The sequence below is a fragment of the Ambystoma mexicanum genome, chromosome 4p (genome assembly GCF_040938575.1).
Source record: "Ambystoma mexicanum isolate Mex_15411 chromosome 4p, UKY_AmexF1_1, whole genome shotgun sequence".
Lineage (NCBI taxonomy): Eukaryota > Metazoa > Chordata > Amphibia > Caudata > Ambystomatidae > Ambystoma > Ambystoma mexicanum.
In genome coordinates this window covers 132,809,548-132,835,736 of record NC_090927.1, presented here as the reverse complement: position 1 = coordinate 132,835,736, position 26,189 = coordinate 132,809,548, and the positions used below count along the sequence as shown (strand labels likewise).

General features: G+C 47.8%; 1 protein-coding gene across 6 annotated transcripts in view; it reads left to right on the top strand.

Annotated features, from left to right (window-relative positions):
• Positions 1–26,189, top strand: part of DTNB (dystrobrevin beta) — a 1,559,893-nt gene that overhangs the window by 270,503 nt on the left and 1,263,201 nt on the right. For all 6 annotated transcript variants that reach the window (XM_069605562.1, XM_069605560.1, XM_069605561.1 and 3 more), the window contains one exon: positions 7,259–7,326. In XM_069605562.1, the coding sequence (XP_069461663.1) occupies positions 7,260–7,326 (67 nt within the window). In that variant the 5' untranslated portion in view covers position 7,259. The remainder of the gene's footprint in view (positions 1–7,258; positions 7,327–26,189) is intronic.

The window sequence follows — 26,189 nt, the reverse complement described above, 5'->3', positions numbered from 1 at the left end:
AAATGTCCTGCCAGGATTAGCCAAACACTATGCCCCAAACACACTCTCAAGCACGCACCCATACAGACCCAAACCGCCCACCCCCCAACTCAGCACACACACTCTCAAGCATGCACCCATACAGACCCAAACCCCCCACCCCCCAACTCAGCACACACATTCTCAAGCATGCACCCATACAGACCCTAACCCCCCACCCCCCAACTCAGCACACACATTCTCAAGCATGCACCCATACAGACCCAAACCCCCCACCCCCCAACTCAGCACACACACTCTCAAGCATGCACCCATACAGACCCAAACCCCCCACACCCATCTCAACATACACAACACAAACACTCAAAAACAAACATTCATACACATCCGACACCCCCCACCCCCATCTCAACATACACAACATAGACACTCAAAAACAAACATTCATACACATCCCACACCCTCCCCAGCCCCCCATCTCAACATACACAACATAAACATTCAAAAACAAACATTCATGCACATCCGACGTCCCCCCCACGCCCCCATCTCAACATGCACAACTCAAACACTCAAAAACAAACATTCATACACATCCGACACCCCCCACCCCCCAATCTCTCAACATACACAACACAAACATACAGCAGAACAGACCCGACACACAAACACAAACAAACAGACCACTTACCGGACGTGCTGGAAGGCAGATAAACTGGAACGCTGGCGAGGTGAGTGGTACTACGGCTGGCGTGGCCAGCAAGGCTGAATTGCCTTCCGGCATCAAGCCTTACTGGCCACGCCAGCCGTAGTGCTGGCCCTCCATTGGTGCAGAACACGCACTACGTGGCTCGTAGGAGCGACGTGGTGCGTGTGTGCTGAGCCAATGAAGGCCAGTGTTTTGTCCGGCCCGGAAGACAACAAACACTTTCCTAATGGAGGGCGGCCGATGCTGCTTGCGGGCCGCCCTCCATTAGGAAAGTGTTTGTGCCTCGCGGGCCGGACAAAACAGCATGGCGGGCCGCAACTGGCCCGCGGGCCATATGTTGTGCACCCATGACCTAGAGTTTCTTGAGAGAACACCCACGTGGTGTTTGATTCTGCTATGTTGGTTTTCCCCTTTTCTTATATCAACAGTGCTTTGTTTCAAAGTTCAATTAGCTGCTTGCTACTTTCATTCAACACAGTTCGGTTTCTTTATCGGCTCTCCCCTCGACTCACGTTGTGTGAAAGTGCTCTGCTTTCTTGTCTGTAGAGTCAAGGCCTGTACCATTGGGCCATGCGTCTCTCCCCGGGTTGTCTGTCAGCGGAGGAGGCGCGGGTACTGTTGACATCTGCTGCAACACACACTGGCTATTGTTTGCGGTCTTACGTTACCTTCTCTTGAGGCTTCATGGCCCCATCAAAAACTCCCCACTGCAAGAACATAAGGGCAAGGTCACTTTTCCCCTTGGTATCCTCTCGACTTGCACTGTCTTTCGCCTGCTCTTGAACTGCTGTGCGGAGTTAGCTCTCATCTCGTGCGGTCTGCCTTGCTTGTTGTGTGCTCTCTTGCTCCACCTTTTATCCCTGTGGGCAAAGGAAAGGGCCATCAGGCGTGTGACCCTTGGGTTGGGACATGTCAGATAAAGTTTTACCATTAGTCTGTTTTTTATCACAATGTAAGAAGGTGTTCTTATTAGAAAAAGAGGGGGTAAGAGTTTCTGAGTGTGCTACGGGGTATGATGGGGAAAAGGTGTCATAAGAAGGAAGGTAGTTAGGCAACTCAGAAAGGTAGGATTTGTAGGGGTTATGAAACTAACGGGAATGACGAGGATTCTTATTGTAAAATAAACAGGGAATTGTGGGAATGGGAGGGTTTGGTCAAAGAAGACCGGGAGTTCAGAAAAATAATAATTAAAGGGACGAAGAGAAGAGTAACCGGGACTATTCGGATAGCAATCAGGAAACCATGGATTCTGGGAGTTGTGGTTCTTAGCAGATTTACCAAATGCAAATGGGTTGTAAGCTTTACCTTTGTCTAAAGGAGATTGAATGGGTGGAAGGGATGATGAGTGGGAAAAGCTTATAAAAGCTTCAGGGACTTTGCTCCCCTCACCATTCTCCCCGTGATGGTACAGCGTCTCACCTCTGGTATTTCCCTTAGCATAACCCCGGGCTCCCCTACCCAGGGGATCCTCCCCCACTGGTCCACCCCCAGGAACTGGATCCAGCAGGGATGGTTGTGTCCTGGCCACCTGAAAAAGGGATTTCTGGGCTCTACCGGGGGGCGGGCGGAGTACCCTTAGGGTTCTTACACTTGCCTTTAATTATGAGGATTTAAGCCTGAATTTCTTGCAGGTGGCTTATCGTCTTGGTAACCAGGAACTTTCTGTCTCCACTCGTCCTTGGCTGGGTGTATTGATCTGCTTGCCTCTGGCTGCAGCGATCATGCCAGCCCTTCCATGTACTTGAAAGCCTGTCCCCCCTTCCTCATTCACTTCAGTGGGCCTATAGCTTCCATATTTGTCCTTATGGCTTTTCTATGTTAGTGGCAGTCGAGCATGTGCAAGCTTGGTATACGTATACTTTGGCAAAGAATGTGTATATATATAAAAAGATCATCATCTTGCACTTTACTGTATTGCGTGATTGTGCAAATGAGTTTTGATGGGCATTGTTATGCTAGAGTGGGACACGTCACTCCAAAACAGCGATTATTGCATTTGCACCTTAATTTTAAGTTCTGTGTTGGACAATAATTTGCACTTTAAACTTGGACCACCAAGCTCAGTTGCCAATGACGACACCAGCACCAGCATTTTGCACTTGCGTGATTTTGCACATGAGTGTTGATGATTATTGTGATGTTGGAGTGCAAATCTGATCCTCATGAGAAGGCTGTTGGGCTAACATGTCACCGGAGGTATTACAGTATGAATTGTAAACCTGTGATTGGTTGCAGGGAAAACGTGTCGACTAATATGATACTGTTGTGTTTTTACGTACTGTTTGGTGCGCATTGCTTTTTCTTAGTCCATATGCATTATAGGAGTCTAAATGTTGAACTTTGCGACAAGTACTCAGTTTTCCCGTTTATGACATGAGATCTACTTATCCATCGAAATTCTGAGATTAAATGCCTTACTGAGTCTTGTTTGTTAGCATTGAACAGCCTATGCTAGCATATACATATACCAGTATGAGCATTTGAACATGGCCGACAGTGTGCATCATCAGAAATTAGTCCTACCATTATGTTGCCACTTGGTTTGTGATCATGAGTCCCCCTATAAGTATGCACCTGGTTTTACAGGCTGGCTATGCGAACAAGCGATGCGCTAGTCGTGAAATGCGTTATGCCGGCTCAACTTTCGGTTTTAAGTCTTTCGGAATGCCATACTTTGATGGACTTTTAACATGTTTTGGAAACACCAATAAAAGTATTTTGTCAGTACACAGACTCTGCTTCCAGGGTGAAATTAATTCTTCATAGACTGCAACTCGTTTTTCTGTTGCGCTTGCAGCAGCCTTTGAACATATATAGTGATATGTATGTGTGCTTGTCATCTACCTGCATGAGTCATAAGTGTGTCTTTCATGTGTCTATGCAACAAACTAATGCATGTTCGTGTAACTTGGTGAATGGATGGCTATGTACTTCATGTCCAAGTGCGGCTATGTCGTGATGTGAGTGATGATGTGATTGATTTCTTGATTTGCATTCAGTCTACTTGTTCGATTGATGGCATCTCCATCTCCTCCAGATCATCGATTGGGTATAGCCTGAATGGCTGTCGGAGAGAATAACGTTTCTCACATCTGCGATACATTGATGTTGGTGGTGAAGGGCCTAAGAGTGAGGTGCATCTGTCGTGTCTCTGTCTTCGGGCTGAGAGTCATGTGGGGGTCTTGAGGGTCATACCTGGACCTCTGTCTTCACCATGACTGGCCTGATGTGCGGCAGTGTGATTATCCCCTCCCATGTAGTGGGGACCAAGGTATGGTGACTTGGGGGTTATCCCCATACCATCCCCCATGCCACCTGACTTGCTAGACGCCATCCGCCCCTCTCCTCCCTGCCACCCTGTACAGATGTACCCCTCCTGTGTCCCTCTATATGCTACCCCCCGCTGTAAATCTGTTCTTTTGTCACCTTGAAAAGCGCTCCATTATGCATCTGTACTGTTGCATACTTTTATAAAGCGCTCCGTTATGCATCTGCACTGTTGCATACCTCTATAACGCGCTCTGTTCCTTCTCGAAGCTAGGTCCGCGCCCAATAAATACCATAATAATAATAATCTCTGTCCACAGTCTCCACTGGCTCAAAGTGGCACCCAACGTCTAGAATCCTCATCTGGTGGGTTCCTAGAACCAGAGAAGGAATTTTGTCACACGCCATATTTTGGAAATGCATTCCTACAAAATTAATAATTTAGGATGACTGACAGGGCTCAAGTCGAGGTACCATGCGGTTGGAAGGTATCCACCCACTTATTTTTTTAGAGGGCAGATGCTGCCCCCCTGTGTGTTTAAGGAATTTGAAAAAATGCATATATTTCCTTAACAATCTTGAAGGATGCAGTTCTACGGCTCGGAATCAAACCATATTTTCCCGGTTGAAAGGCGGCTCACTTAGCCGCAAGACTATATTAAGTCTGTACCAAGATGGAGTAAAATGTTTCCTATGTTCACTCCCTGTGACGTCATGTGCTATGGTGCTCATCACAGCCCCTTCCCCCTTTTTTTTATTATGGACTCGATCCCTGATGACTGATTTAATTGGCTCTAAATTGCTAGATCAGGCTCTCAGCCCAAAGTGTGTATTTTGTTTTTGTATTTTGTATTTTATTGAGTCTTATTGCTTTTGTCCAAAGCGCTGCACAAAGTTAAAAACAGCGGTACAAAAATAATGAAGTGTGAAATAATTCAAATATCAATTCTGAGAGCAAACAATCAAGGACAGTGAAGAAGGTGATTTTTCAAAGAGACCCGAAAGAGGGAATTAGACAGTGATGGATGGAGAACAGTCAACTTAAAAAGACCAGAAGAGTGAAGAGATCGAGAAGGAGTATAAAAAGACAGAAGAGCAGCAAGATAGTCTGGAGCTAGCCCATAAAGAGATATAAAGACTAGACAGAAAATGAAATTTAAGTTGGGAATGAAAAGGTTACCATCCGAAAGATGCAAGCGATGCTGAAATGGAGTTACGGTAGGAAAGAAGACAAAGTACACCAACAGCGGAATGTTATATCGATTTTAAAGGAGCAAGATGAGTGGTAGGGTGACCAAAGAGTGTGGCAGAACAATAGAAGAAACGAGAGAAAATAAGAGAAGAAATAACCAGTTTAGCCGCAATATTATACAGGTGAAATTGCCAGCATTGGGAGAAATAGAAATAGAAAGAGTAGCAGGGGAAAGGAGATAGCCGCAGTGGAGGAAATGTATTAGCAGGGAAGAATAGAACCTCAGTTTTCCCAGCATTCAGAGTAAGGAAGTGCAATGCCATCCATGATTTAATGACAGAAAGGCAAGAGGAAAGAGTGTGATGAATTTCCAGTATAAAAGATGAAAAGGATAGAAAAGGTTGTTTCCGTCAGCATAGAAATGGTGAGAAATTCCCAAGGAAGAAATAACATGAGCGAGTAATGAAGTATAGAGTGAAAATAGAAATGGACCCAAGACTGAACCTTGGGGAACACCATCCCTAAGAGAGAAAGGAGAGGAAGTCTTTCCACCCCAAGAAACAGAAAAAGTTCTGTTAGATAGATAAGAAGAGAACCAGGAAAGAACAGAGCCACTAAAACCAAAAGAGAGAGAGTCCAAGAACAAAGAGTGATCATCAGTGTCGAAAGCAGCAGATAGGTCAAGAGGAATCAGAAAAGAAGACTGTTTAGAGTGGCGAGCTGACAGAAGAGAATTGAGGACACATATTAAGGCAGTCTCAGTGGAGTGACAAGGACGAAACCTAGATTGAAAACGTGGGAGAAGAGAAGTCCTTAACAAAGGAAGAAATCTGAGAATAGACGAGGCGCTCCAGAAGCTTAGATAAATAGAGTAAAAGAGAAATAGGGCGAATGTTAGAAACAAGAAGAGGATTAGCTGAAGGTTTTCTTAGAATAGGAATGATGATAGCATGTTTGAAAGCTGTAGGAAAGATAGAAGTAGAGAGGCAAATATTGAAGAATGAGACAAGGAATGGTATAAAGGAAGGATAGATTATGGTGATAAGACCAGATGATATGGGATCCGTAGGAGCATCTGTAGGATGGACTTTGGCCAATAGAGGTGTTACATCAGAGTTGGACACGGGGGCAAATTCCGAAAGGAACGTTAGAGGTTCAGGTGAAGGAGAACATACAGTATTAGAGGAGGTAGAATTAACAATATCCTGATGTAGAGAATGAACCTTAGAGGGAAAGAAAGAAGAAAAATCCGAAGCAGTGAGAATAGAATTAGCAGAAGGATCAGGGGAAGGAGGAGAGCGAAGATGGGTTAAAGTTTGGACAGACCCCTAGGATGAGCAGATTGAGTGTGGAGAAGATCAGAAAAATAAGTATGTTTAGCAGAGTTTAAACATTTGTCATAAAGAGCATGATAAGAGAAGTAAGCAGAGTGATTAGACGGAGAACGAAATTTAAGCCAGCCTCTTTCCAAGCGACGTAGAAGCCACTTCATAGAACAGAGATGGGAAGAGAGCCAAGGTTGAGCAGGTTTTCGGTGGGCTGAAAAGCAGATAGAGGATAAAGTTGATCAAGACCTGACAGAAGAGTTGAAGAAAGAGTCGATGAAGCCTCATCTGCGGAAAGCGAGCTGAAGTGTGCAAGGGGAGGAAGAATATTCGTACAGGTATCATGATAGAGTGAAAAGTTAAAAACACGTAAGTCGCGTCGTTAGAATGTTTTAGGTGAGAGAGGAGTAGAAGAAATAGGAGGGAGACGTGATACAGAGAGAAACAATTGATCAGATAAATAGATAGGTAAAGCTGATACTGAAGAAGCAGTGAAAGATGAAAGACAAATTAAATCAAGTGAAGAGCTAGAGTTATGAGTGGAAGGAGTAGAAAGGGGGCAAAGTAAATGAGAATCAAGAATAGAAAGGAAGGGAGAAGTTGAATGAATGGAGGAAAGATGAAGATTAAAGTCACCTAATAAAACAGGGAAGGAAGAATATGGCAAAGAATATGGTCAATGTCGTCACGGAATGATCCGATTTTAAACAAGGATTTGCATGAATGTATTTGCATTATCTTAGCAGCCGTCTTAATTTTAATTAATTCTACTCTTGCTCTTTTTAGAATGATCGAGGAGAGTGGGAAAAGGAGAAGGACCATGGCAGAAAAGCGCCAACTGTTCATGGAGATGAGTAAGTCTTTGACTTCAGCATGTAATATTGTGATAGTACTTCTGCAAAGATAGAGGAGGTTTCCGGAAAGACTGTTTCTGGACACACCAACATGAAAACATTGGTCGGCGCTATATTGAATCAACAAAGATTAAAATATATTTCTCTAAGGTTTGACACATAATACTATTGTATACACTGTTTGTGGATAACTGCAATGTTGGGAACATTACAGACAAATCTTTTTGTCCAAAGGCCTAAATGGTAGCCCATGGTTTTTGTCCTTAAAACTTAAAAATATAGTTATGTGACTCAGTTGCAGTTCCATGCCTTGCACACTGTGAGGGTTCAGAAATGAGAGGCAGACACATTGTTTTAATGTTTTCAACATCAGACATCGTTATTAAAATAAAAGATTTGGGTAAAAGACCTCTCTGTCCCTATCATAAAGAGTGTTTCCCTGCCTAGGAAACTAAAACTAAAGATCAGTCTGTGTCTCGTCGTCAAACATATAAACTGACCTTGTGTCCAAAATATACTACTCTGATCCTCACACTAAAATTAACTAAGAGTGCAAGGAAATGTATCTGAGTTATATTTGGCCAAAAGTGTCCATAACCAAAGCAAGTAAAAAAATCCAACAGAAACAGTCTTTTCCAAGGATGAGTCCTTGGATCCAGAGGGTGATTTCCCTTCCCTTGGATTTTTTTAAGTATGCTGTCAAGGGTCTCTTTCAAATTATAGCTTCTTAAGAATGGTGGAAGGATGGCAAAAGTCTCATTCAAGTAATAATTCCTTAAAGATGCCAAATGTATCTCTGATGTACTTCTTTACCATATACTTTACTAAACAAATACCTTTCTCTATACACCTTTAATGGACCTCTTGGTATACTCCTCTGCCAGAAATCCTTGATCCCCTGGTATACTCTCCTTCCAGGGATCTTTCCATTCACTGTACAACTTTACTGGACCTCCTGTTATACTCTCCTGCCAGATATTTTTCCTCCCAATGTTCACTGTCTGGTGTTCTTTTCAACAGGACTTTTCTTGACTTCAGTTTTTTTATTCAACATAGTTATTTTACCTCACTGTATTTTCTACTTCATTGGCTTGAGGTTCTACTTGTTCCAACTTTCATCACACTGACCTCTAATGTATGGGGACTTTTTCAAGTTCTGCCCTTTTTTATCTTCATTACTATTCATTTGCTTGGGGTAACACTTGCTCCAACTTTCCCCATACTGACATCTCTTCTATGGGGATTTGATTAAGTGTTGTCTTTTTGTACTTCACTGGTTATGCATTCAAATACATTTGTCTGTTCATGTGCTTGTCAGTACGCCCCAGGGTCCGCAATGGCTCTGGGTAGACTCAATGGTGTACTGAAATGTTTCCAACCCATGGCACACTGCTGTGGTGAAGCTCCTACTCTGGGACGGCCTTCTCTGCAGTGCAGACTTCCTTCCAGCTCTCCAGGTAGCTCCACTTTCACCTGCCAGCACGACAGCTGCTCCTCTGCACAACCACGCTCTCAGTAGGCACGCTGTGGCTGCCGGCTCTTCGTTGGTTCTCTTTGTGCCTGCAGTTTCCATTCGGGCCTCGCGCCCCACAGGTATGGAACGCTCATGAGCAGCGGAGTTGAAATGCCTACTGCTTCCAGCACGGTCCTTCCCCCGTACTGCTGTCTGCGTCGGCTCTGCTTCTCTCGACCCCGGCTTTACTTCTTTCTCCTTCGGGTCCCTCATTTTTAAAGCGAACACCATTTTTAAATGCCCCGCTCACTCGGACCGCCTCAAAACAACTAGACTGCTTGTTTAACTTGATGATTCTCTTGATACGCATTAACTCCTCAGTAACTGAGGCTTTCTGGGTGTTGGAGTTCAGAGTTTCTGTGACTATCAATGTTATATTGTTCAAATCCTCTGTTCAGAGAATCATCAGAGACAAGAGATGTTAAAGGAATATTATGTATGAGGTATGAATGATGTTTTGCCTAGAGGGCTTTTCAAGAAGAGGTTTTGGGGGTTTACAACAGAAAGGGCTTGTATAGTGACAACAAGCCATCAAAGTTTTAGGAATGATGCAGCCCTCTTCTCTGTGAAGGGAAGAATACTGCGCCTCTCCTGATGGGGCCACCACCTTTCCCCAACAACGGTCTCCTCCCACATGGTCCTGCCTCCTAATACCACCCCCAGTGTCAGGATCAAGTAGCAGCTGCCGTCCCCTGGTCACATGGGAGAAGATCTTTGTTGGGGAATCAGTGATGACTCCATAGGATTCATCACAATACATACTAAATCAGACCTTGCGTTCAGAGGTATTGGAACACTTATTAACGTCACTTCTTTCATGAATATGGGCGTCCACTTCCAGCAGACCTGTCCATTTCTTCTCTAATCTTGACAACGTCTGTTTGTAGGCATTAGTCCTTGCTTCCATCTGATCACCCTTTCCTCGAGCCCTCAACACCTCTAGCTCCGCAGGCCTTTGATCCAGGTCTTTGTGGTCTGACCTCCATCATCCTCCACTCAATTCCAGCTGTCATTAGTTCTGATGCTACACCTTTAAGTTGAAGGGCCAGTTTATCTTTGAGATCTGTTGGTCAACTGCAGCCGGTTCACTTTGGCTGGCATATTTTATTTTCACTCCTTTTTGCTTTCCAGAAATCACCAAACAGCAGGCACTCCCACGTTCTTTCACCTATTGCGAATCTACTAACAGTGATCCTGTGGTTTGTCACAGGTTCTCCTCACAGCCCATTGGCTTTTGGACATGCTGCCACGTTCTGCTTCTCAACTTCTCAAACACCAGTTTCTTATTTTTTTTTTCAATAAGTTTTTATTAACCGTTTGTCAATAAGTCACTTATACAACAGTAACCAAAAACAAGTAGAAGGTAAACAAAACAGACCCTAACCTCCCTTTCCCTGCCCCTCCCCACTCCCTCTCCTCCCCTCCACCCCTCCCCATCAAGATTCCACAGGTTCGCAGAGCAATCAAGTTCGGCAAATCGGACAGAGAAAATAGCAGCCACTCCTTAACTTGACAGGTCCGATTCGTCCTGAGGGGGGACTATGCCCAGTAGTTCCATCGCCTTAGGGCACCAGGCCCGGCGGGCTCCCGCCTTTAAGAAGGACAACAAGGTGGCCCATTCCGAATAAAACCGTAAGTGAGCGCCCTGAATCACGTAGGTGAGCCACTCCATTGCCACCAGAGCCCACAATTTCGAAACCCACTCATGCTCCTGAGGAGGCTCCTTGGATTTCCACTTTCTGGCCAGGACCAATGCAGCTGCCATCACCATTATCGCATAGAGTTTGCAGTCCGCTTTGGTGGACAGGGTGTCAATCGTCCCATTTAGGCCCAGTAAGTCCTGCCCCCTACCTCCAGCCTGCAAAGGACCCAACACCTGGGTTATTGGCTGGCGAACTAACAACCAAAATATTTCAAGTTTCGGGCATTCCCACCAGATGTGAGCCCAGGATCCCACCTCGCCACAGTCCCTCCAACAAAGCGCTGTAAGCGTGGGGTACATCTTGTTTAACCTGAACGGGGTATGGTGCCATCTCAGAAGGAGCTTCAGTCAAATCTCCCTGATTTGAATAGACCTGGCCAGTTTCGGTATGTGGGACCACAGCTTAAGCCATTCCTGTTCCCCTATGTCCGCCCCTATATCTTTCTCCCACTTATTCATGCAAGTTCTAGAGTGTAATGCCTCTTCCCGTTTTATGAGTTTGTATATGGACGAGAACAACCCCCTGCCCCCCGAATCAGTATCGAGATACTTTTCAAATTGGGTTAGGGAGCGTGAGCCCGGTTGCCTCACGGACGGGTGGGAGATCCAGTGCCTGAACTGGAGACATGTAAATCTCTGCTTCTCCCCCACACCAAAGTCTTTCTTACATTGCTCAAAGCTTTTCACCTCCCCCTCCACCAGCAGATCCCGCAGCATCCTGCATCCCCCAGAGAACCACAGGTCAAAGCACGGCACGGGAGTGGCCGCCAGAGTGAATTGCGGGTTGCCGTGCAGGGGCGAATAAGGGGAAGGGAAGGTGGTGATCCGGGCTCTATGGACAGCCTGGTCCCATGCATCTCCACTCGCCGAGGTTATAGCACTGCAATACATTCTATTAGGCCTATCTTGCTTCGGCAACCACAGAACGCCTTCCAGATCTGTACCCACCACCGCTCTGTCCATGGGTCTCCACACCTTGCCCCTGTCGTTCTTCTGCCAGTCCCTAATAACCCTGAGGTGCGCAGCTAAATAGTACACCCGAAAATCCGGCTCCCCCACACACCCCTATCAGGCAAAGCTTTCATAATGGGACCCGCCACTCTCGCCTGCTTTCCATTCCAGACAAATTGGTTAGTTATTTTTTGCAGAGCCTTGAAAAAGGATGCAGGAACCCGTATGGGTAGGGCTATGAAGTGATACAAGAGCAGAGGCAGGATTGATATTTTTAATGCGTTCACTCTACCCAACCACGAGATCTCGAGGGGACCCCAGTCCACCAATTTAGATTTGACCTTCAGAAGTTTGCTACATACAATTGCTCCACATTGTTGGTTAGGTAAACTCCCAAATACTTCACTGAGGATTCCACCCACCTGTACTTGTACACCTTCGGGGATGTTAACGAGAAGATCACATCATCAGCGAAAGCCGCAATCTTATGGGTCTCGCCTCCGAATGGGATACCTTTGATGTCCACGGCTGCTCGCACCGCTTCCAAAAACAGTTCTAGGTGGAGGGCGTGAAGGAGCAGTGGCATTGGGCATCCCTGCTCAAACACCAGTTTCTTAACTATGTTCTTCGCTTTCTGACGCCTCTTTGCTTAAGGAGTCATTGTGGCCTGTTCTCATGTAGTCCTCGATAGGAGCCACCAATTTTCACAGGTCACCTTTTCTGAACTTTCAAACTTGTCCCAATTCGTTTTTTATTACCATTGATTTAAGTGAATTAGAGAAAATCACTTTTTGACTCTATATTACCCATTTTTAATTGATCACAATTTTTCTCCTGCTTTACAACATTTTTAAATCTTTCCAAATTCCATAGTGTGGGATCAGTTTTTAATGCCTACTTACCTTGCCAGAAATGTGTCTGCCTGCTATTTCTGGTACAGGTTTGTCCACCTTGTTCCCTTTTTTTTAGTTCAGCATTTTCCATCTGTATAACTTCTGGCAAGGCTTCTTTGACTTGTCATTGTGTGACAAAGTAAAACTGAGCTATACAAATCGTATTGCCTAAAATGTGTGAGGCCCAACTCATACTTTTACCCAACAGTTGTATGGTTTGGAACAATATCTTGCCTGTACCATTATGTCACAGCAGTGTTGTCTGCTACATGCCCTTCTCCTAAACCCCTTCTGCTCTTTGTGTACAGTCATCCATATGTGTACAGTTTGTCTCGGGGGGGATAGCTCAGGGGCAGCATGCTCGTCTTGGAAGCAAGACTACACGGAGCAACACAGGGTCCGCGCTTCGGAACCTTTGGGTATTAAGCACGTTATGAATAACCTATCATATCATATCATATCCCTTTGACCAGGTACACCCACGCCACCTTTCACCATCAGTGGCAACCTGATGCAGAATCCTGTTGCCTGTTTTCACGCGTTTAGTACGCTCTCTAGGTTACGAACAGATTGGCATTGTTTGGTCTAGCGTATTCTAATGTCAAGATGAGAAAATGCTGCCCCTCCCCACCCCTGCCTGTCTATTTTGAAGGTGTTTCCAGTTGGATCACGTTGCATCTGATCTGAATTCTTTCCGAACAGCATCAGGTCACATCATAGTTTATTCTGGCAACCAAAACAGGAGCATTATAACAAGTGATCCACGTGCATGGATAGGAAATTACATTCAAAACATTCCAGTCGCTTACCCTACTATTGACTTTATGTACTACAAATCTACCATTTTGGAGGTCATACTCTTTGCCTCAGGGTTCTTCGCCACCACAGTGCGGAGCCTGGTGCTGCAGTGACACACCGGTCCCACTTAGCTATCACCCTATACGATGCCTAATATTGCGTATCATTTAAACGTCTGTACTCGTTTATTGTGCCCTCACTGCTCCACTGACTTTCAATTTTTGGGAGCCCTTGTTCTTTGCCCATTTTTCCTTTCTGCTTATTGAACGCATTCATTCTACTTTCTTGTGAGGCATGGACAGCCTATGATTTGTCTTGTACCAATTGCTCTGAACTCTCTCACACTTAACTCCCAAATAATCTGGTCTTTCACACCATCCCTAAAACCTCTCCCGCTAGCATCCGGGCCTGTGAGTATCTTCTCATGTTTTCTCATTCCGGATCTTCTCCAAAAAAGCTGACAGCACCTCTGAGCCCGTAAAAACGAATCTCTTGGCCAAAATATGTGGTTTCGCAGGGGTGGCATACTGAGACCACCACCTCTTCTGAACCTCCAGCATCAGTTTCCTGTTTCCCATAGATTTAGGTCTTGGGCTTGGAAAGAGAAGTATTCTACTTCTGTCCATTTCCAGGGAGTCTGTAATGTCTGCGGTTTTAAAACCAGTTCCTGCTTTGATTTGGGCACCCTGGAGGGCAGATGGACCCTTTTAAGTAGAAAAGCTTTTGTGTTATTGGTTCTGGCTATCTGTGTATCCTTCAAATAATGCAGTTTTCTGCATATGCATGCCACAGAAACCATTTCCAGAGCCTTGAAAACCCAGATACTTGCTGCTATCCTAACTTTTTTTGGCACATTCAAGCTTGCATCTAGTAGTATCATGACCTCCACTGCTATATATTTAAACCCTTTATGGTCCTGGACACGACTGTCTGTGGCAGTGACCATGGTGTTCAAGGCCCCAGGTTGGTAGCCGGTTTTCTGAAGATCACGTTATGAAGCCCTTTTTACGCTTCACATTGCCCAAGTGTACTTGATCGTTCCAAGTTATCCATTTTGCCATGCAATGCTCGAGTAGACTCCATGATGTCTTAAACTCATTGCGATTGCTGCACCACCCCCTCGTTTGACTCTCTAGACCCAGTGCCCTCCTGCTCAAAGAAATCACTTGTGTTTGTATGCAGCAGTCGGATACAGCGCTTGTACTAAGAAATGCCTTTACCTCAATGTTTGGGGACGCTGCGAGCACTCGCTGCGCGGTCACATCCTACACGGCACGTTCAATGGGCTTGGATTCCCACAGTGAAATATTGGCACCAGCAGCCCCATCACCTCAGTGTGACCACGCGTAGTCTCTGCAACACCGTTCCCCTTGGACTCTCGCCATGCTCGCCCTAGTAGGCGTTTGCCCGGCTTCAGGCAGCCTCTTGCATGATGCAGGGGAGGAAAGACTATGCTTTGCAGCAGAATCCAGGCTCCAGGAGGAATCCACAGCTATAGAAGCAGAGCTGGACTGCTCTATAGGGAACTCTGGAGATTTCCCGGTAGGCCTCTGCGCCCTGGGTCTCTTTTGTGGGGCATTTCCAAAATTTCCCATAGGAAAAAGGTTGGGCTTGCTGAAAATATGTAGTAAGGAGCCACTAAGAAAATTATTTCCAGGGCCTCTTTTGGTTCCCAGTCCACCACTGATAGAAAGACCACCTGACTCGGATACTTCACCTTCCTTCCAGTACCCACAGAGCAGCTTCGGGCTAGTGGGCACTAACAAGCCCACAGCCTCTGTGAAAGTTTACAGCGTGAGGGTAGGAGGCAGCCATCATATGCACTGCTTGGCTCTGCCCCCTCGCCTTATTAACGTTGACGTGTGCCACACTCACTTACCGGTGGTTTAACATAAATGACTGCATGCACAATGTCAGAGCCCTTAAGGTGTGTCAATGCATGTGATTTTTGTAGCATTGCAATCAGAAAATTGCTGTGTTCATTAGAGCAGAAGTTAACAATTTTCATTTTCCCCAAAAGCTGTTTTCTTTTTTCAAAGTGGGTACTTCGACAGAAAATTGCTAATTTTAACAAACCAGTGTGTCAACCTCAAAAGATTAAAAAGAAATTGAGAATGATTTAGGCTGATGTAGAAGAAGGCACACATCTGCAGGCATGCTCCTTAGACCTGCTGTAGTTGTCCTTTTGCTTAGCCCTAGTACCGGAAATTGTGTTTGAGAACGAGGGATTTGCTGGGATGTCTGGGCACTGTTCTAGGCCTTCGAAAACAGAGGCTATGTTCACTGTCTCTCGTGTGGCCTCTGCCCAGCATGCGTCGACATTGTGGGTACAGGTTGGAGGGTTCCTGATGAAGGCCAAAGGTGCTTGGAAGAGGAACATGCCTTCCTAGACTGGCAGCACATCTCCCCGCCTGCAGCGCCATCGTACTGACCTTACCTGTGTAAAGAGGGCGGACCTGCGACGGAGCATATACGGGCAGGTGGCGATTGAAGCATATGGTTGCTAATCCTCTCTGGAGAATACTTTTGCCTCCCTAGCTGTACATTGAAGAGGGAAGATGCTTGCTCTAGAAATGATATCCAACAAAACGTTTGGGAAGTGCGGTGACCTGACAGCTGCCGTTCTTCATAGAATTCAATTATAAGGTATTCTATGTAGGGGCAGGCTTCCGTCACCTACATGGCACAGAATTGATGGTCAACATCTTACTAGATGACCAGAGGTGGAACGCTGCTGGTATGATATATGATATGATATTTTATATGTATCGCGCTCATACACAAGTGTTTCAGAGTGCAACAAGGCAAGGGAACGGAAAAAAGGGAGGACAAAAACAACGATCTTACTAGGCCCAGTGACATTCAGAACGCGCAAGTGCAGGGGAGAGAGAAGGGGGGAAGTGCAAGGGAGAGGGGAGAAATGGAACGTGCTGAGCTAGTGGTAACAACAACAAATGGTGGTGCAGACAGCAAGGTGGCAAGTGCAGGTTTACAGCGCAGACAAGGGGTGTCTGATAAGTGCACGTTAAGGGGTCTGTAGGTATACAGATCCAGACCCAAGTGCAAGGGTTGCCAGGAGCAGTGCGGGTGTGTGGCTGGGTGGCCAGGGACATGGGCCTGAAATCAGAGGGTAACCATGTGCGCTGTGCCGAAGCAGACAGATCAGCAGGGGAGAGGAAGAGCAAAGGCAGAAGCAAAGAGGAAGGTCTTAAGGTGCTTCCGGAACCGGTGATGGTTCTCAAGTTTCAGAATGGCAGGGAGGCTGTTCTAGAGAGAGGCCCCAGCTGAGGAAAGAGAGCTACCCCCAACTCGTTGCTTGAAGAAGCGACTGACCCTGAGAGAGTTGGAGGTGGAGGAGCTAAGAGCTTGAGTGGGAAGGTGTTTACAGAAGGAGAGTTGAAGGTATTTTGGACCGAGGCCCCAGAAAGCCTTGTGGATGATGCAGTGGGTCTTGAATTTAATCCTTGCAGCCACTGGGAGCCAATTGAGAGATTTCAGGGCTGGAGAGATACGATCCAAGGGCTTGAGGCCAAAGTCAAGTCTCACAGTCCTGTTCTGCACTGTTTTTAATTGATTTATCACCAACCATCAACCCTTTCAGCCACGCCATTTTTAGTTTTGGCCATTAAGCGATGCTTAAGCAGCACCTTTAAGCCGTAACTATTGGATTGGCGTACAGGTAGGGGGAGATGGGATCTGAAGAGGGAGACACAGCTTGTGGATGGTGTTTAGTTATTTACTCACCCATTGAATGCAAATTCCCATGACCATTCCCATTGTGAAGAGGTGGTCCTCCACAAATAACCATGACGACACTGATAGTAAATCCAAGGGTTTTTATTAAAATACAAAGGGCCCGAATGGCTTCCATTTTCAAGATTTGTAGGGCTTACCGGGTCCTCTTGAGAGATTTGGCGCTACAGCCGTCCCTCTCTCTCTCAACTTCCCCAGCCTTATCCCACCTCCCTGTCCCAGGCAGCCCTAATGGGGTTGTTAGTAATAACGAAAGGTAACCTCTACTGTTTGAGTTTCTCCCTTAGGCTAAAAAGGGTATCCCTACGATGATGGTTGGCTACCTCCCTAGGCGTCTTCTAGTTGCCCCTGACCTAGCCCCGATTAGTACTCTATAGGAATGTGGGTTGGTGCTTTCTTCTACCCAGTTCCACTTGTTCTCCTTGCACGCACAGTCTCTCCTGACCCTCTATTCACTGGGCACCGGAATGTTCCTCCTCCCACCTTACCACTGTTCCTCTGCACTCTCACTCTGCCTTCCTACCTCCACCTGTGTTTGTTATCACTTTCCTTATTCCAACCACTCCTCCTACTTACGATACCTCTAATTTTGCCTTCCTTCCTTCCTCCTCACTACTACACCACATTATATTCCCCCTTTACTGTAACTGGACTACCACCACTACCTCTCTCCCTGTTCCTTCTACTCCGACTACTCTCAAACCCTCTCCTGCTACTGTCACTCCCAATGCGACCACTACCACCAAGCACCGTACACTACCACCACTATCTCTCTCCCTGTTCCTTCTACTCCGACTACTCTCAAACCCTCTCCTGCTACTGTCACTCCCAATGCGACCACTACCACCAAGCACCGTACACTTCTACCACTTCCTGCTTCTACCACCACACCTAACTACTACTTCCTACTCTTATCACTAGTTCACACATTTCCTGTCTCAAACACTGCATGTCCCCCCTTTTACCAATAGCCTCCACACTCCTTTCGCTTTCGCCTCCTCCGGTCTCTTGGACATCCTTCTCCACCGCCTGTCCTTACCCAAGTAACCCACACTGCACAACTCACACACACACCTACTTAAATACCCCACCGCCTCCCAGGATTGGATGCTCACCCTGTGCAATCACTTAGCTGGCTCAAGAGGGTGTGGCAGGGGAAGTGCTTCGGCAGGCTTGAAAAAGGGCATGTAAGCTCCGCCTCCTTTTCTGGCAGTATCTCTTGCAAAAAAAAAAAGTAAAAGACTTTCTGAGGGACTGGAGTTTCCGTTTCATGAGGCCTTCTGGTGGGTCTTTTAATGTCCCTGGTGGGACTTTCATTAATACGGCCTCTATTTCTGGACAGTGTGTAGACCAATAGTCTTCTCTGCATGGTGTCTTCCTTCTGCTACTTCTCGTTGCGGCTTCTTCCCGTCGGTGTTCTCCGGCGGCAGGGACACTGCCATCATCACAAGGAAGGTGGCGAGGGGATGGGGGCCTGTGCACACTCGCGCGGGCACTGTGGGATGTTTGGGGTGGGCACCCTCTCTCCCCTGACAGGGCCTTTATGTAGGCTTTGTCACACCATCTACCTGTCACTTCCCACCCAAAAACAACCTTAAAAGATCAGTCTGCGCTAGTTTTATCAAGTACTAACATCAAACGTTGGCCTGCCAGGTTTCTTTCTAAACTGTCTTCTGGGAGTTAATGGCTTAATTGCAGTTGCAAATGTGCTACTGGTGCATTAAAGATGTCTTTACCAAGAGTCCCTTCGGCGGCTGGATTTAGCATCAGTATGGGTGTCCTTGCACTGAAGGCCTGTGAAAAACAAGCATTGGCAAAGGCCACAGTTCTGACGTCAGATTAGGTATTAGATAGGCATTTGCCAGGCACTGCTATCACATGTGCAGGTACCTGCACCATTTTCCAGTTTATGGACAGGTAACACCATTGTGGCAGTGCCTGGCAAATGCCTATGCCATGCCTACACAAAAGGCAACACTGTTGGTGTAGCCACTGATTGTTTTCTTTCTCTCTTTCGTGGAATTGGAGGGAGTGGTGGAGAATTTGACTGCGTCATATTCGTTCTCTGCACCCCCCCTGCAAATGGTCATGGTATCTCATTATGGCAGGCCAGCTATAGACTCCACGTGACTGCTCAATCTCTCCCTGGCTCTTTAATGTACACCTGACGCCTTTGACTGGCCTAAAAGTACTGAGCTTGGACACTTGCCATGCCCTCCCTAGTAAGTGTTTGCCCTAGCTGGTTCAGGCTGTCTGTGCTGTCAGTGCATACAACTATGTAGACGACACAGAACCGAGCTTTAAGCTGTCAACCAGCAGACATCATTGAACCCATCATTTCTGTGCTACAGACCGAATCTGGCTTTCCAGGAACATCTTGAAATAGATTCTGTGGTGTCGTCAGACACCCATGTCACGTGATAGGGGACCAAAGATATCGTATTGGTTCGAGCTATTTATCAGACCTTCTTGATTGGGTGAATATAAAATGCATTCTATGGTTGTCAAAAAACGTTGGGGTACTAATGAACGCACAACCGACGCATGAGCAGCAGTTGAAAAGTATTCTTTAACTTTAATGCTGAAACTGGTCTTCCATTTTCTTACGAATCCCTGCACTGCCAGCCCCAGGCATACCTCACTTTAACCATGTCCATCTTGGCGTATCTAACAGTGCCTGCTTGGCCATCCCCAAATGCCTCCTTCTCAGGCTGCGAATAGTGCAAAAGTCGGCAGCAGGCATGCTTCTCAGATCAGGACGATGCAGGTAGACCGCTCCAGCGCTGGCTACGATCACATTCAAATCCTTACGCATGGCCCCGCCGGCCTACTGGGGCGCACTGAAACATGTAGGCACTAGAATCCCAGACCCCCACTCTCCGAGCAGGTAGGAGGCTGCGCCCTATTTCATAGATTGCTACAGAACTTTGGACCCCGCTTCCATGGACCCGTAGGTCAGTGGAAGTCTGCACTCTCGTAAAAATGAATGTACAGACTCTTAGGGCCTCATTACACGGTGTGTGCTAAAAACCGCATATTAGCGGCATGGCGCTATTAACGTGTCCGCCCTCGTAAGAGGGCGCTAATTACGTACCATTACGAGTACGCGGACACGAGCATAGCGCCATGCCGGTAATGACCCCACCGCCATGCCGCAAAAGTCCCAAAAAAGTCCCTTACTGGCTTTGACGAAAGTGCAGATAGCACCTCCGCCCTCACGCTACATGCAAATTGCGGTGACCGCCATTAGCGGTCACCGCTATTAGCGGTGACCGTAAAAATGCGGAACCAGAAATAGCGTCATCGCGCCGGAACGGGAAAGAGCCCGGCGGCCATCTTTAAAAACACAATCCATTGCCATCCTCTGCCCCCTGGACCTGTATTGATTCGTGAGCCGTGCCAAACAATTGTGGACACCTGCATCATGCCTAAGGCACTCAAGAAATCAACTGACAGGCAGCGCAAAGAAAAATACACCAATGAGGAATTGGTGATGTTGACACAGACCCTTGCGGAGAATGCTGAGGTGGTCTTCGCGAATGACATGCGCCGGCCAACCCTGTTGAGGAAGAAAGCCATCTGGGAGGAGGTCGCTGCCAAAGTCAGTGCAGTGGGCACCAGCACGCGCACTGTGCGCGAATGCAGGAAGAGGTGGGACGACCTCAGGCTGCGGGTGAGGGGCATCCTGGCTGAGAACCACCGCATTGCCAGTGCTGGTGGAGATGGATCCCCAATCCGGATGAAGGAATGGGAGGAGACGTGCGCTAACATGATTGCCGTCGAGTCAATAGAGGGAGTAGGCAGCATGGAGCTCGGCGTGGGTACCACTTCTGATGGAGGTGAGTGTACACATGACAGGATGCGATGTGAATGTACTGTACCCCCCATATGTGAGCACAGACTCCTCTCATGCATGGACACACATCCACACATGCATCCATCCCTCACCATGCCTGTGTCAGACCCACACACACACACATGCACACAACACCACAGACAAGTCCCAAACACAACCATCCATGGATGAGGCACTGAACTGACACATCACCTGCATCCACAACCACTAAGTCCCAATTGCCACAACTGCATCATTTATGTAATCTGCATCAAGTATATTGAAACGCAACCAATGCCATCCCCCGTCTCGCCCCTGACAGGCTCACATACAGATGGGGAGGATGCCGCTGATGCAACACAGGCAACAGCTACATGCAAGAGGCCAAGGGCACAGGAGCCGGCGGATACCCCAACAACATCAAGGGGCAAGGGGGGCAGGCCGCACCAGACGAGTGCCAAACTTCGTCGGAGTGCCACTGCCACGGCAGTACTAGCTGCACCACCAACTGCGGCCCCACCACCGGTGGTGAACCCACCCGCACCGATGCCAGCCACCGAGGGCCCACCATCAGCTGCGGCAAGCTCCACTGGTGAGGCAGCCGCCACTGCCCCCCTATCCGATCTGGAGGACACCCTAGACCAGGCCATGGAGATGCACACCCCAAGCCCCCCTGGATCACCAGAGCCAGTGCCATTCCAGACCCCTGAGTCTGAATCCACAGTTGAGGACACCAACCCTGCAATCATGTCCCCCATGTTGGCATCACCTGCTGTAGTGGATGCATCCGAGGGCACAGCCTCAAGTGCACAGTCACCCAGCACTGCCCTCCAATTGACCACCATCCTGCAGCGCCAACAAGAGCTGTCTGTGCTGGTTGGCCAGCATGTTGAGGAGGCTGCCAATTGCAGTGAGAACATCGTGGAGGCGTTGAGGCACTCCACACAGCGGATGGACGCCAACACCAACAGGCTGTGCGATGAGATAGGGAGGCTCAGGGAGGTCCTGGTAGGCATGGCTGACACTATGGACCACCACATTTCCCAACAAGGCCAGTCTGCCCCATCCTCATCTTCTGGGTCGAGACAAACAAGCCCCCTCCGTCGCTCAACGCGCACCACCAGGCGCACATCTGCCAGCCCTCTGAATCCCCCCGAGGACTATTGAAAATAGGGGGTCGATAGAGATCCCTATGTGTGCATAGGCCAGGGCAAACTTGGCAAACACATGAGGGACTGTTGTGGGGGGGGTGGGAAGGGTGTTATGGGTCTGTTGTGGGGGTGGGGGGAAGGGTGTTATGGGTCTGTTGTGGGGGTGGGGGGAAGGGTGTTATGGGACTGTTGTGGGGGTGGGGGGAAGGGTGGTGGGATGTTTTGGGACTTGCACTTTCACACCTTAATGTTACTCAATACACTGGTTTCTGATCTAAACACTGGCTTGGACAACTTCATTGTGTGTGTGTACTTTATTGGGGACAGGGTCCATTGTGTGCTCGAAAACATACACCAGTTCATTACTCCCCATTACCATGTGACAGTACGAAAACATGTTCCTCAGAATATTTGGTTGATCAGATGCTGTCTCACAGCACGTCCCTCCTGCCCATCCCCTCTTGCAAGACCTGCATCCCCTTCACCTCCGTCCTCATCACCATCATCATCCTCATCAGGTGCTTCTATTTCAACGTCAGGGGGCAGTGGCACATACCGTCTGATACACATATTGTGCAGCATGACACATGCCATGGTGATCTTGGCCACCTTCTCATGTCCATACAGGAGAGCACCACCAGACCTGCTAATGCACCTAAAACGTGACTTCAAAAGTCCAAAAGTCTGCTCGATCACGATGCGGGTACGGGTATGTGCACGATTGTATTCCTCCTCGTGCCTGTTCTGTGGGTTCCGTACAGGTGTGAGGAGCCAGGTCTTCAGGGGATAGCCCGCATCACCTGTATGGGGGAATGAACAGGGTCCTGTTACTGTTCACCTCAAGAGCGGCCTGTTCACATCACACTAATTGACATTGTATTGTGATTCGAGTACTGAATTGACAGCATACATGCAGATGGTCTGTGTGGCAGCAACGTGCAAGGGGGAGGTTGACCCTGCAAGTAGTAATGCAACATTAATGCCTCCAACAGTATTTGACATGTCCTGGGTGAGGCCAGGTCTTAGGTGTCCCTGTCCCAGGCAAATTTGGTACCACACTGCGAGTGTACTGACATTCTGACACCAATGTGGCCATGCTGTGCGGCATCACTTCAGTGGTGCTATAGGTGTGTGGTTCAGTGCTATGTCTAGGGGTGATCCCTTTGCATGCATTCAAGTGCGCATTGCTGGATTGATGTTGTGCTGCGCTGATTGTGTATTACTATCTTGACGCCATGTTGCAGATTCGTGTGAAATGTGGCGTGGTAGGATGTTCAATGTGGATGGATGTGTGATATTTTGCAACCTGCATTGTTGTCGATGTTGTGCAGCTTCAAATTGCATGTGGGTTCTTCTCAAGTACATCATGGCCTTCCCGGATGCACATTGATGTACATCTGTATGTCCATTTCTCCTACGGACGACAGTCAACACCCAGTTGCAGTATGTATCTCCCCCCCCAATCACTCCCAGTTGCAGTATGTATCTCTCCCCCCCAATCACTCCCAGTTGCAGTATGTATTTCTCCCCCCCCAATCACGTTGCCATGTGCTTGCCCTGCTACTCACCGAGTAGCCACAAACGTTGTCCGGGGTGTCGCTCCATGTAGCGTGGGATAGTTGAGTTCCGCAGGACCATGGAATCATGTGTTGATCCTGGAAATCTGGCACAGCAATGTGTGATTATCTTGTTGGCGTCACATACCATTTGGACATTGATAGAGTGGAATTGCTTCCTGTTTCGGTACACTACTTCATTGTGATGTGGGACCACCAATTCCACATGTGTACAGTCGATGGCCCCAATGCAACTTGGGATGCCTGCCAGTGAATAGAAGCCAACTTTTGTGTTTGCAATCTCCTGGGCAGTCCGTGGCATGGATATGTGTTCAGGTGCATGCTTCAGGAGTGTATCGAGTACCTGGTTCAGCGTGCGTGAGAATACTGGTTGTGAGATGCCATGCATGTGTCCCACTGTATGCTGGTAGGTGCCTGTGGCCAGAAAGTGGAGCACACTCACCACCTTCAGTAGCGGGGGGATGGCAGTTCTGATGTCTATGAGGCTCACAATGTCGTCGTGGATCATGTCCACGATGCTGGTGATGGTAACCCTGTCCAGACGGTACAGGGTGTGTATCTGCTCAGGGGTTAGGTTGAATGGACTGGCTCTGATCCTGGGGATTGGTGGGTGCCTCTGTGGTATGAATAGGTGCCGTTGTGGTGCTTGCTGTGCCTGTCTTGCCCTCCTCCTCCTCCTCCTCCTCCTGCGTCTCCTTTGTGCTGCCTGTTGTAGTAGCAGCTGCGCTGCAATGAGGTCCCCCAGGCCATGTACTGCTGCCAGTATTGGAACCATCTTTGTGTGGGAAGGGGTGTGGGAAGGGGTGTGGTGTGCTCCTTTTGAGCTGCCACAGTCTCCATTGCCTCCACCTGTGCTGATTGTGTCCACCTGTGGCAGGTGGGAACACTGCTCATTCCTCTTAACGGGTGGTCCGCGATGCCGGTATTAGCACCATGGCGGTAAGGGGTTTGGGTGGATTTACCATGCCGCTATTAGCATGTCCACTGGCCTTGTGATGCTGTGCTAATAGCGGCATGGCGTAATTTACGGGATGGAGGGTCGCGCGCACACGGCCTGCCCGCTATTAGTGGCACCGTAATTTGCGATGCCGCTAATAGCGGTGTGCCGGGTCGTGATCCGCATGGGGATTTAACGTTACCGGTATTCCATTACCGGTAACGGTAAATCCCTACCGCCATCCGTGTAATGAGGCCCTTGGTGTTGCCACCCTGTTTCCTCCCTGTTTATTAGTTAATGTCCACAGCTTGCTCTCAGTAAGTCTAACATAAGCATATGTGTGGGATTAACATGGCGGTTCTACAGTTCTACGTTAAAACAGCGAAAGTAACAACCCAACTCCCTATCTATTTATTTTAAAAGGGTACCACAATCCCGCTGAAATTAGACTTTATACTCACGTTATTTTCGGCCTCGTTGTTTTGGTTTTGGTTTTTGGGTGGAGGGAGGGCGAATACCAACATGGCTCCTATCCAGTCATGGACAGAGTTGTTGACTAACATTCCCGAGGGTCCTAGCCCCTGGGGGGGAGGGAGTGGCTTCATGGTTGTTAAACACTGGGCGAGATCGTGATTAGAGAGATGTGGGTGGTGCCTTAAATAAAGGGCCTCTCTGTACACAGCGGAACGCGGCTACCTGTGCCAGGAAGTGTTTCACCATGGAGTCTCCCATCAGCATGCTAGGGCGTTTACACACTCGCTCGCATACTAGGCCTGCCCCAATTGCATGATTTACGCAGGTGCGATGGTTCATCAGTGAAAAGCCCACTGCTATTCTTCTAATCGAAGCAAAAGGGGTCTTTTGAGAGGAACAATGGCTTATTTGTAGACAGTCTTGAAAAGCCTTTCATGGTGGTAAGAATGCTGTCGGACAATACCGGTGTAGGGGCGTGTCATGTGAGTGTGGGGCAGGGCAGGACTGGGAACTAAAAGAGGCCCTGGAAATAATTACTGGGGACCAAAAAAGGCCCTTGAAATAAAGTTCAAAGTGGCCCCATATGACACATTTTCAGCAAGCCCAATGCTTTTCCTATGAGAAAATGTGGAAATACCACACAAAAGAGGCCCAGGGTGCAGAGGCCCACCAGGAAATCGCCAGAGTTCCCTATAGGCCAGTCCACCCCTGGTGTGGGGGATGGGGAATTCAATATACTATTAATGACAAACGCACATGCCCATTGTGTAGGGAACGAGTCGGGCTGGAAGTAAGTGGAAAGACTTGTCGAGGTGTTTTACTTTGGTGCTTGCATGGGTGTAGATCGAGAACTTCATCTTGCTGACAGTTGTAAATAATCTCTCAGTGGGGTATGCTGGATAGCCTCTTATAGGAAGCATGTGGGAGTAGACTGTCCATATTTCCATCCCTCCACTCCACCCTTTCCCTCTACTAGATCTCCCCCCTTTATCAATGGATTCTTATTATTGAATGCTGCTACAGGCCTTGGCTGCTGTCACGTGACTTCGGGGCTTGGGCTTTGCTCTGCTTTTCATCACGCAGCCCACCCCAGCCAGGAACATTCCAGGCGTGGTCCCGGTCCCGGTGCGTCATTGAAGTGTACTCAAGGCAAGGCGTCCGTTTCTATTTCATCTGAAGTTCTTTTCTGGGTGTGACCCTTCCCTTTGGTTGACATTCATAATTCCCATGAACGATGCAATCCCTATGAATTGCACAACATATTTCGCACGTCTGATGC